At 40.1% G+C, this 12,913-nt stretch overlaps 2 protein-coding genes across 10 annotated transcripts in view; one reads left to right on the forward strand and one right to left on the reverse strand.

Annotated features, from left to right (window-relative positions):
* Window positions 1–11,846, reverse strand: part of CB2H6orf201 (chromosome B2 C6orf201 homolog) — a 150,708-nt gene extending 138,862 nt beyond the window's left edge. For 4 of the 5 annotated variants that reach the window (XM_045057184.1, XR_002742209.2, XR_006597604.1 and 1 more), the window contains exons 1-3: window positions 11,523–11,845; window positions 7,021–7,219; window positions 93–315 (exon numbers count right to left, since the gene is read on the reverse strand). In XM_045057184.1, coding sequence (XP_044913119.1) covers window positions 93–315; window positions 7,021–7,219; window positions 11,523–11,715 — 615 coding nt within the window. In that variant the 5' untranslated portion in view covers window positions 11,716–11,845. Of the gene's footprint in view, window positions 1–5; window positions 316–7,020; window positions 7,220–11,522 lie in introns of those variants that run through there. The other variant, XM_045057183.1, reaches the window with a different exon arrangement.
* Window positions 11,847–11,931: 85 nt separating this feature from the next.
* The window catches only part of FAM217A (family with sequence similarity 217 member A), a 30,753-nt gene continuing 29,771 nt past the window's right edge, over window positions 11,932–12,913 (forward strand). For all 5 annotated transcript variants that reach the window (XM_045057175.1, XM_045057178.1, XM_045057179.1 and 2 more), the window contains exon 1: window positions 11,932–12,233. Coding sequence is in view for 1 of the 5 variants with exons in the window: in XM_045057179.1 (XP_044913114.1) it covers window positions 12,216–12,233 (18 nt within the window). In the remaining 4 variants the exon portion in view is untranslated. The remainder of the gene's footprint in view (window positions 12,234–12,913) is intronic.

Here is a 12,913-nt window from a genome sequence, read left to right on the forward strand (position 1 = left end):
TACGATTATCCTACTTCACTAAAGCCCTGGTGAAAAACAAATGACATGTAAAACAAGAATCTACAGAGGTTTTTGGTCATAGCGAGTCTTACATCTTTTGACATGAAACGCTGTTGCCAGGAACACTGAAACATTGTGCCTGTGGTCCTGCTTTCAAAAGCATTGACAGCATTACAAGCTGAAGTCAGGTCTTCGAACACCACGATAGCACTTTGCCGTCCACAGAAGGTGACTGACTTAATTGGCCCAAACACTGACAGCCTCTGGACTACTGACTGGAGGTCTTCGGCAGGTTGCATGTTATTTTTCAACCATCTAGCAAGGGAGCAAATGAAGCAGTAGTACTATTAGAAAATAAGTAAGAATCTTATTTCCATTTTTTCCCCCATAATTTAATAAAAAAGGCATGAAGGGAAAATTGGGGTATTTGATTGGAAATAAAAGCATTCTGGATCTGTAATTACATACTTAACTATTACATAGTCTTCATTCTTGTTTAACGTGTTAGGTTATAAAAGGCATACCTACAAGCTACCTTACCTGTCCTTGCAACTTTCTGCTTTGATTGGCACCATATCTATTAGTTGACAAGGATGAGGGTGTCATTCCAGTGGTTACAAAACCATCATGGAATATTTTGCTCTTCTAAATACCTCTTTCCTTTTCAGTCTTTCCTTCAAGCCTCAGTATCCAGGTAGCCAGCCCACTGAACCTGTAACTTTTGAGGTCTTCATTTTTTTATTCCAGTATTATAATCCAAAATGTTCAGTCTTACTGAAAATATATGAATAGTAATAGCCATTGTTTAGAGCACTTACTGTTTCTTACAAGTGTTAGATGGCCCATAACCACATTTTATCCTCAAAAAGCAGTGCCACAAGTTGAAAATGATGTGGGTACTGTTGCTTCTACCATTTTACAAGTAGGGATGTAGAGTAAGGAGCTTTTCCAGAGTCAAACTCACAGGAAGTGTTGCAGAGAATTACAGTTCCACTGTGTTACCATGAGCCTACTACTGCCTACCCTCCCACTAATTTCATCTAAAATCTCTGGGCAGAAGATGTGAAACAATTCCTTGCAGATGCTGAAATTGAAAGCAGATGGATTGTGTTAGGGCATCAAAATACAAAGAAGCAACTGCACAGGGATGAGTTTCTCTGATGGGAAATGAAACAGTTGCTGGGCCCTCCTGAGCATGGGACTTCCACCCAAAGGCAGGCCCCCATTAAACCTTGCAGTGGTGGCCAACAGTACACCTGGCCAAATAAAATCTGAGATAAAGGAAAACCTTTTTCTAATCAGAGAAAGGATTCCCTGGGGGGTAGAGAGTAAGCATGAGGACAATCCCCGAGCAGAGAGAGAGACATGATCCCCTAACTGTATGAACACAGACAAGTCTCAGGTTCATGAGTGGACAAAACACACAGAAGGCTTTGAAGACTGCACTGGGATTTTTGATCATTACCCACACAAGATCAAGGTAGAGTATATAGTCTCTAAGCAGGTTGATTACTCGCTAAAACAAAAACAGCAACATTCTCCAAACGATTGTAGCAGGACCCACAAAAACAACATTCTCCAGACAATGTCAACAGGACCCAGGATCCATGCAATGTGTAATATTTAGTGTCCATGGTACAACGCAAAATGATTTGACATGCAGAAGACCATGAAAATGCAAACAGGTGAAGAAAAAGCACACGTCAATCCTGAGATGACCTAGATGCCATTGTCCTACAAAGTTTTTAAACTAGTTTTTGTGACTGTTCTACAAGGTAAAGCACACTTGATGAAAACAATGTGGCTTCTCAGCGCAGGAACAAACTACCAAAGGAGATGCAAATACAAACTTTAGAACTGAAAATCTGAAATTTAAGAAAGATGATCTGAAGGGCTTCGCTAGCAGACTCGGTGACAAAGGAGTCAATAAACTTGGAAGGTGGATCTACAGAAATTAAGCAGTGCAAAACACAGAAGAAAATACTGGGAAAAGATGAATAAACAGTGACATCAGCAAGATGGCAAGCTAGGAAGATTTAGGCCTCATTTTCCCATAGAAACATCAAATAACTACAGAAACTGAACACCTAAACAAGTGAATGTCCAACACAAAATCACTTTGAATTTTGAAAGAAATTGTGTGGCATTTTTACTTGCCCCTGCCCCACCACTTCCCTGCATGGTGCGGTTGGAAGGAATTCACCTGATTCTTGGCTCCCTCCCTTGGGATGAAAGGAGCAGAGTGGAACTTGTTTGCAACATTCTGACCTATCTGTGGACTGTTTGAGGAACTGTTTGCTGTCTTGCTGGAGTCAAAGTTCAGAAGGGAAACACTGCCATAATTTGGATGTGAGACAAGAAACCACAAGAGGCAGTGGCAGTCAATGGAACACATGAAAAGTACAAGCTGACTGCAGATGAGAAAGATTACAAAATAGAATAGAATACAATACAATACAATAGAATACAATAGAATACAATAGAATACTTAAGGCCCCAAGAAGAAGGTGGAGATTCTTCAGGATATTAAGACATTTAAAAGCTGAGGGAAATTTTTAAAACATACAGACCTGGACAGGAAGCATGCCCAGAAAAGACCTGAGAAGGCCCAGGCTGCTCTGAAGACTCATGGTCCCACTAATGAGAGAAGGTCTTACCCATCAGCGTATGAGGGGCCTGTTTTTGCAAATGCCCACTTTTCAACAAAAGGTCATAGGCATGCAAAGAAATAGAAAAACATGGAAGCAAAAATTTCAGAAACAAGCAAAAAGGCACCTAGTTATTAGACAAGGATTTTAAAACAAATGTCAGATACCTCAAAAGAGCTAAAGGCTAATATGGACAAAGAACAAAAGGACATCAGGAAAACAGCATGTGAAGATAAAAGTGTATTGACAAAGAGGTGGACTTTTTTTTTAAACTGAACAAATTCTGGGACTGAAAATTACAATAATTGGAAACATTCACTAGGGCAGTTCAGCAGCAGACATGAACAAATAGAAGAAAAATCAGCAAACTTAAAAAGAGGTCATTTGAAGTGATCAAGCTTGAGGAGCAAAAACAAGAATGTTAAGTGAATATAGCCTAAAAGACTTAGGGGACAGACTCCATCAGGCTGACTGCTATACACACAATGGGATCCCCAGGTGGAAGAGGAGGAGAGAGGGCAGAGTGATCATTTGAAAACAAGAATGACTAAATTTGAGGAAAGATGTGGATATACAAATCCAAGAAGCTCAGTGAACTAGAAGTAGGATAAACATAAAGACACCTACACTGAGCCACACTATAGTGACACTGGTCAAAGACAAGGAGTGAATCTTAAAAGCAAGAGAAAAGCAACTCATTATAAATTTATTTTTAATGTTTTTATTTATTTTTGAGACAGAGACAGAGCATGAGCAGGGGAGGGACAGAGGGAGAGGGAGACACAGAATCCGAAGCAGGCTCCAGGCTCTGAGCTGTCAGCACAGAGCCCAACACGGGGCTCGAACTCACAAACCGTGAGATCATGACCTGAGCTGAAGTCAGATGCTCAACCTACTGAGCCACCCAGGCACCCTGAAAAGCAAATCATTTTAGAAAGTGATCACCATTAAGATAATGAGCAGATTTCTCAGCAGAAACCTTGCAGTCCAGAAGGCAGTAGGATACATTTAAAGCACTGAAAGGAAAAGAAAAAAAAAATGTCAACTAATAACTCTACATTTGGCAAAACTGCCCTTCAAAAATGAGGGAGAAATTTAAGACCTTCCAATGCAAAACCTGGGCATTCATTACTTCTAGATCTGCCCTACAAGAAATACTAAACAGCATCCAAGTTGAAATGAAAGGGAGCTAGATAGTAATTCAAAGCCACGTAAAAATATAAAGTTCTCCAGTAAAGGTAAATATATGCACAAATATAAAAATAGTACTCTGATATTTGGGTTTGCAACTCCACTTTTTATTTTCATAGGATTTATTTGCTTGTTTATTCATTTGTTTTTATCTATTTTAGCATGAGCAGGGGAGAGAGGCAGAGAGAGAGAGAGAGAGAGAATCTCAAGTATGCTCCACGCTCAGTGCAGAGCCTGATGTGGGGCTAGATCTCACAACCCTGGAATCATGACCTGAGCCAAAATCAAGAGTCAGATGCTTAACTGACTGAGCCACCCAGGAGCCCATATTTTCTATAGGATTTAAAAGACAAATGCATAAGATGTAATTATAAATCTATGTTCATGGGTATGCAATATGTAAAGATTTAGTTTGTGACATCAGTAACAAGGGCAGAGCTCTAAAGGAGTTTTCTTATGCAATTGAAGTTGAGTTGGTAACAATTTAAGATAGATTGTCACAACTTTAGGATGTTATATATAATCCCCATGGTAACCACAAAGAAAATATCCATAGAAGATACACAAAAAGAAATGAAGAGAATCAAAATGTGTTGGTACAAGAAATCAACCAAACACAAAAGAAAGCAGTTATGGAGAAAATGAGGGAAAATATATAAAACATACAGAAAACATGGCAAAAGTAAGTGCTTCCCTATTAGTAATTACTTCAAATGCAAATGGGTTAAATGCTCCAAAAAACATGGACTGATAGAATAGATAATAAAACCAGTCAGGATTCAATTCAATTATATACTGCCTACAAGAGTCTCACTTTAGATCTAGGGACATGCTTGGGTTAGAAATGAAAGGATGAAAAAAATACTCCATGCAAATAGTAAGCAAAAGAGAACAGGGATGGCTATATGCATTTAAAAAAAAAAAAAAAGACTAGAAAACTCTTACAACAGATAAAGACATAATGTAATAGTAAAGGGGTCAATGAGGCAAGAAGGTATAACAATTATAAACATGCATTAACATTTTATAAACACACCAAATATTAGAGCTCCAATATATAATCTTATGATTCCATTATAAACCAATGGAATAGAATAGAAAACTCAGAATAAACTTTTGCATGACTTTATTTTTAATGACTTTAATTTTAATGGCACCTTTTTGACAAAGGTGCCAACACCATTCAATAGGGAAAAGATGATCTTTTCAATAAATGCTGGGTGTTTTGTTTGGATAAAACAAAATGTAGCATATACATACAATGGAATATTATTCGGCCTTCAGAAGCAAGGAACTTCTGACACACAACATGAACTTTGAGGACATCATGCTCAGTGAAATAAGCCAGACACAAAAGGACAAATATTGTATGGTTTTACTGAGTTGAGGTATCTAGATTAGGCAAATCCATAGAGACAAAAGTAAAAATAGTGTTTGTCAGGAATTGGAGAGATGAGGAAATAGGAGTTAGTGTTTAATGGGTGCAGAGTTTCAGTCTAGGAAGATGAAAATGTTCTGGAAATATGGATGGTGTGATGGCTGCACAGCAGTGTAGAGGTGCTTAAAGCCACTGAACTGTACACTTTAAAAATGGGGGAAATAGAACATTTTACATACATTCTACCATGATAAAAATATTTTTAAAACAATATAATTCACCATATTAATAGAAAAGATAAATATGATCAAGTCGGTGGGTATAGTGAAAGCATTTGACAAAATTCAATATCCATTATGACAAAAACTAAGCAAACCAACAACAGTAGTGAACTTCTTCCAACTGATAAAAGTAACCTGCAAAAACCAATAGCCAACAAAATACTGAATTATTTTTTCCTGACATTAAGAACAATGAAAAGATGCCTGCTTTTACCAGTCCTAGTTTTTAAGAAAAGCAAATAAATGTTTGTAGAAGAAAATATGAATAAATATGTCATTTCTTATGTTCTAACAATCTGGCTATATTTTTCAGAAACCAAACAAACTAGGATGTAAAGTAAAATATATTAGTTCACATCAAGACATTATGGCCTGAAATTGAGGTGTATAAACTGTTGTTTTCTTTCTTTATAGGCCTCCAAAGTATGGTCAAATAATCTTAACTTGAGTAATCAGGAATCATCACTTAAAATAGCTTCTATCCTTAATCTGAACACAAGTTTAGTGCCTTGTATTGTTCAAGAAGAAAATACCATCATTCTAATTCTTTTATAACATATCTTTGCCTTCATTGAAAATGGATTTTTAAATCCAATTGTCAAGTTATGCCACTGAGGACATTGGGGGGAAAAATGTAGACAAGGAAATTCTTTCCAAGTGGGAGCTTCCAGTACAGGTAAAATTCATGAGCTGGAAATCTCTCCCTGTCTGTTACCTTCAAAGCAGAGAGAACTCTGTCTTTATAGAAAATCATATATTCTCCTGTCAGCCTGGCAACAACATTTTTTGAATACCTACTAAGTGCTACATGTAGAAATCACTTATTAGGTATTGTATAGCAATACATGCAGCAATACTGAAGAAACAAATCTGGAAACATCCTCTGTCTGGCATTATCAGGGAAGGAAGTGTACCAACAAAGATAATTTTCCAAGGAAACCAAAGCTTATAACTTTAAGTGCCAGAATCCAAGCAATTCTACATCCCCACTGTTACTACCAGTCTGAGACCTACCATCCCTCTCCACTTCCCCCCTGGTCCCCCTAGGGGCCAGGGAGGTTTCAGATGAGATTGTATCGCCCTTATTTTTAAGACCCTGAAACGGCTCCCATTTCTGTCAGTGTAAACCTGCACACTATACAGATAACGCTAAGGTTCCACTATTTATACTATTGTATCCTAGGCCACTAGTCATGCTAGGGGTGGGCTGGTGCTTCCTGACTCATGCAGCATAAAAGCCCCATAGCTCTGTAGTCAAGTCCCTCACCCAAGAATGCCAGCCCAGCCTACTAACATGAAATGCAATAGCCCATGGGAGACCCACACACCTCCTATCTCTGTGAGTTCTCTCTCTCTCAGAATTTTGTCTCCATGAGTTTTGTCTCTGAGAAAATGGGGCTTATATGCTTTTATACATAGCAATGCTTGTTTTCATGCTCATCATACATCTCAAAGAGCACATTAAGACATTTTTTGGCTAAGGCATGAAGAGTTTGTGATCACACTAAAAGTAGATGCCTACCTGACAACTATGGTTGACATCGGAGGTTCCTCAAGGCTTTTATTCCACAATTGACATTTCTTCCACCCACGATTTGCATTGTTGATGCATTTTCTTCTCCACAGGGGCATGCTACTTGGATTGGGAGTCAGATTAATCTCTTTTGGAAACTGATGTCTTGCTAAGATCCTTTCTAAGCCAGAGAATTCAGAATTCTGACCTAGTAATAGAATAAACATTCATACGATTCAGTGTTCCTTTCCATCTTTGCATAGCAAGAGTAACATGGCATTAGTTTGAGAAAGAATATTTATACCATTTAATAATTGCTATTGAGCTCTGCCATTCCTTCACTGCAAAAGTATTACTTGAGCGACATTCAGACCTTAGTCTGGTCCTAGACGTCTAATAGATGCACAACAAATAAATAAATGAATGAACAAACCAATGTGCTGGTACCACCACAAATATTGAAGTTTGTTTAAGTAATTTGTGCGTGATTCTCAAATTAATGGCAATTTACTGTTCCATTATTTCAATCTTCAGAGAGATTAACCATACCCTGTATTTACATCACATCCACCACTTCACATTGCCCTTGTTTGGCCCCTAACCAAATCTCTCGTCTGCGGTGGGACAAAGAGCTTGTGCCAGAATATAATTCAGTATACTGCTTCCATCATCAAAACAGTCCTGCTACCAAAAGAAAGGAAGAGAGGAAAGGAGGGAGGGAGGAGGCAAGGAGGGAGAGAAGAAGGGAGAGAGGGAGGGAAAGAAAGGAAGTCAGTAGAACTGCATGGTGGATTTGGTGACATACCACCATACATACACTGTAGTGTAAGCTTCTCTCTTTGCCAACTGGTAACAAGTTGAGAATCAAAACCAGTTTGCCGGCTACACTGTGAGTGGCTCTGCAATGCAGCTGGGTGTATTAGAAAATAAGAGTGCCGTGATCAACCTAATGCAAGAAGAGAAACTGAGCCCCAGTGATTCAGGGTGACCCTGCATAGAAATTAGTTCCCAACTCAGCCAGCCTCTGTTGTTTCTCGGACTGAACCACTGATGGTCCGTCCCAGACAGGGTAATTGGCACAGACTCCAAAGAACCAAGAATTGACTCAAGAGGCCATCTCTTGGCAATCTAAATGATGTAATGATTAATAGATCAATCTTTAGAGGCCTGCAAATCATTCCAAGTGAGTAAAAAACAGGAATCTGGGGCTCCTGCCCAGTGTTCTCAGGCCTGGCCCAGACAGCATTCACATACTGCTCCTAGAAGCAGTTTTAGCTCAGGATCCCATGGCGGGCGGGGTCAGGGATGCCGCACTCAGAAGCCCTTACACTCTAATGATAGGAATAGCATGGTTTGCTTTGGTTGTCAGAATTTGGAAGCTAATTTATTTGTTTATATTTTTTTATTGTTTATTTATGTTAAAGAGAGACAGAGAGTGAGCAGGGGAGGGGCAGAGAAAGAAGGAGACACAGAATCCAAAGCAGGCTCTAGACTCTGAGAGCTGTTAGCACAAAGCCTGATGCAGGGCTTGAACCCATGAACTGTGAGATCATGACCTGAGCCGAAGTCAGAGGCTCAACCAACTGAGCCACCCAGGCACTCCTGGAAGCAAAATGTAGTATTTGACTGAAATAATAAACCCAATTCAGGTATTTGATGACATCCAGCTAAAAATAATTTTTGCCTTAAATGAATTGTTTCTTATTGTCTTGTGTACACATACTTTGGTATTCTAAACTGCCTCAAAAGTAAGTAATCAAGGATGAATTAGAAAGGATAACATTTAACAAATATAACAAATTCTCATATTCTCCAGCATAAAATTTATATTTAGCACTGCACACCAAAATAAGATAAAAACTCAGAACTCACTTTGAATATTTAAGTCTTACTGCCAGCCTTATCTGAAATTATAAGCAAGTTCCCTGGTTTTGAAAGAAAGTACAGAAAGTATAGTTATGCCTCCAGAAATTATTGGAAATAAAATGATATTGATTATAAATTTATAGATGAAAATTAGATATATTGGACTGTGAGCTGCTTTGAATGGTTTTTTATTATTTTTTTTGAGAGAGAGAGAGAGAGAGAGAGAGAGGCGGGTGGGGCAGAGGGAGAGGGAGAGAATCTCAAACAGGCTCCATGCCCAACACAGAGCCCAATGCAGGGCTCAATCCCACAGCTGTAAGATCATGACCTGAGCTGAAATCAAGAGTCAGATGCTTAACTGACTGAGCCACCCAGATGCCCCAATTTCTTATTTTAATGTGTGGAATGCAGTACATGTTAGATGGGTGGATGGTTTGAAGAATGGATGGATGAGTTTGTAATCACAATACAAATCAACATAGATAATGTATATAAACCAGTACACAAGCCAATGTGTGTGTGTACCAGACGCAGTAGAAAATAGGTAACTTAAAACTGGAGGCTTTAAAATGACTTGTTGCTTTTACACCTCAGAATTGTCTTTAAGGCACACACAAAAGTCTCCAGCTGGCACATGAATAGGACATACACACACACACACACACACACACACACACACACACGTGCGCCTCTTCTAGAGCTGCCCCGCTCATCTCCTCCCGGAGCCCGCTCCTTCTGTGGAATCCACTCTTCCTGCTTTCCCTGCCCCTCACTGCATCCAACTAAGCAACCTCCCAAAGTATCTGTGGGGAAAAGCCATGAATTAACCAAGAGAGGTAGCTTCTTAAGCATTAAAAACAATATACAAAAGCTTCAAACTTCCTCCCATTTCCTACTTTTTGGTTTGGTACCAGTCATTGAGAAAACTGGTCTGGAGAATGTATTAAACAGAATATGACCAGGAAACCTATGAGATCTGCTTGTAATTTTACCCAAACATGATGACTGAAGAGCAACAGAATGGTCACAGGGGAAACCATGACAAAAAAGAAAATTATTTTCTACTTATTCTCTGCCAAGTTCAACTCATTTAATAAGGCAGTAACATACATTTTAAATTTCGGCAAAGACTTTCAAATTATCTTCAAAAAAGCCTGAATCAATAACATTCTAATAATGATTATGAGGGCATTAATTTCCCACATGTTCACCAGTATTGATCTTTTAAAACTTGACCAGTCTGATGGCCTAAAAAAATATTGCCTTGATTTATCTTTTACTTCCTTGACTACCAGAGTGTGTGAACAGCATTCATGCTTATTGATAATTTGTATTTCATCTTGTGAATTGTCTGTCTATATTTATCTACTCTAGGAGGTTGCTTTTATTTTCCTTGATTATTTTTTTTTTCAACGTTTATTTATTTTTGAGACAGAGAGAGACAGAGCATGAACGGGGGAGGGGCAGAGAGAGAGGGAGACACAGAATCAGAAACAGGCTCCAGGCTCTGAGCCATCAGCCCAGAGCCCGACGCGGGGCTCGAACTCACGGACCGCGAGATCGTGACCTGGCTGAAGTCGGACGCTTAACCGACTGCGCCACCCAGGCGCCCCTTTCCTTGATTATTTTTATGTAATCTTTAGTGTAATCTGGAAATTGGGATCGATTCACAATACTGTGCATTCAGGGACTTGGGACTAACCAGAATATAAATGGACAAATTTGCCATTAAACCTTCCTCCCCAGGACTGTGTCTTAAGCACTGTGGCAGCTGCTATTTTCCTTTCTAAATTCATGGGCACAAGTGGCTACCAGCTACCTTCGTCTTTCACTGAAGCAGGAACAAACACTTCAGGAGGCAGGCCCCACCCAATTCTGCAAATCAGTCCAGTTATAAACAGCTCTGAGAGAATTCCAGGACTGGGGGCTGCTCCAAACTCCAGAAAGGGAGGGGCATTTATAATCCTTGGTGGCAGGGTTGGGGGGGAGGGAAAGGGAATATCCGGTTTCTCTGTGGGGTGGAACAGTAGGAGGAAGGCACACCAGGAAATAGAGCAAAGGAATAAGCTTCGAAGCCTGACCTTCAACTTGGACATTCCCTTACTCATCTTCAAATCAAATCTGAACCTGTAAATTTAGAGATTATTTCCCACTTAATCCACTTTCCATCATCCCAGAGGTAGACTTTGCCTGAAGAACAGTGACAGACCTCACTTGGTTCATAAAAGACCAGTCCAATAAACGAAAGGGAAGAAGGGAGCTCAGAGAGCATGGACCCCCAGAGCATAATCAGCATGCCAAGGACTGACCACACCTGCCACAGAAAGAGTCAGTTCTTAGTCATGGTAAAAGCAGAGGCAGGGGGGTGGCTGGGTGGCTCAGTCAGTTATGAGACCAACTCAATTTCGGTTCAGGTCATCATTTCATAGTTTGTGAGTTTGAGCCCCTCATCAGGCTCTGTGCTGATGTGTAGAGCCAATTTGGGATTCCCTCTTTCCCTCTCTCTCTGTGCTCCTCCCCTGCTTGCTCTCTCTCTCAAAATAAATAAAAATATTTAATAAATAAATAAAAGTAGAGGCAGTTTTACACCAAGACGAAGTGTATGCTTACTAAACAGAGTTCATGCCCATCCTCTGCCCACATACAATTTTGTTTGTCCTCTTCCCTCTTGTAGAAGTAGAGTGTCTCCATCATATGATTTGGCAGCAGTTTGTGAAGGTTAGACAGGGTCTCAAAGGTGTGACACAGAACCTCAGGTTGGGCATAGTTTTTCTGTGTCTTGGGTTTGTCAAGGAGGGGAAGTTTTAGTACAGTGTGGTTGTTCTTGGCTGTCCCCATGATGACCCACTGAGTTACAGAGAAAAACAAATAAGGAATCAGAAGGGTAGAGTGCCCCACAGTTGTTCTTTCTCCCCGCTTTCCTCCATCTCGGAGAAGGTATCACAGAATCTATTTTCTGGTCTCAGATCACTTAGCATTCTGAGAGTCACAATGGCCCAGATCTTAGCCTGGAACCCTGAATGCTCATCCTATCTTCAAACCAGAGGAAATCAGCCTGTCAAAAAGATCTTGCCAACTCTTATGGGGATTTCAGGCAGAAACTCATTTCCTGTCTGAACGTGGACAACAGCTGAGGCAAACAGAGTACTTTCCTAAAGGCAAGAGGGGAAGCCGCTGTGCACACATCCAGTGTTGATTTTCCATCTGGCACTTCATGGAGGCCTGTGTGTACATAATTGAGACTCCGCAGACCTACTAGGCCCCGAGGGAAAGCGATTACCTCCATACAGTCCTCAAGCTGAACTGAGCGAAGAGCTTCATTGTCCACAACTGAGGAAATGTCCAGATTAACACAGGTAGGAGGCCAACCTGCTTCTTATTCTCTTATCCGAACAGAGTCAACCAAATGCTCCATTCTAGCTTTACTGGCAGAAGCCAGTCCTCACTGTGGACCCAGAGCAGAAGTACTAAATGATCTTGACCCACCATAGCTGATAGCATAGCCCTGAGCAAGGTAGAAGGTGTCAAGAACTCCTCCCAGATTTGAGGCCAAAATGCAAACAGTTAGGGTTGTTCTAGCTACTCCTTAACCTCAGCATGCTTTGCCACCTGAGCTAGGGTCACCACTTCGCTGTATCCCATGAACTGGCTGGTAACCGCACTGCAAAGTGATCAGAAATGAGGAGATCCATGTGAGCCAAGCACGCTACGAGCCAGCTGGTAGTGCTTGCCAGCTTCTTACCAAACTTCAAAGCCCTTGGTCAGGACCACAGTAGCATCATGGTTATATCATGTCATACATTAGTGCCCAGAGCAGAAGATACAAAATTTTATTTCTGAACTTTCAAATTAATTTTTAATTTGCAAACTTAAAGAGTAAGGCTTTTAAAAAAACACAAAAGGGTTTACTTTGAATATATTTAAAATATGTTAGAGAATCAGAATCACTTGAATATAATGTGATTTTCATGATTTCATGGGTGTTTTTGGAGACAGAAGGGAGCTTGTGGAAGTGAGGGGGGTAGGATATTTTGAT

The sequence above is a fragment of the Felis catus genome, chromosome B2, assembly GCF_018350175.1.
Source record: "Felis catus isolate Fca126 chromosome B2, F.catus_Fca126_mat1.0, whole genome shotgun sequence".
NCBI lineage: Eukaryota > Metazoa > Chordata > Mammalia > Carnivora > Felidae > Felis > Felis catus.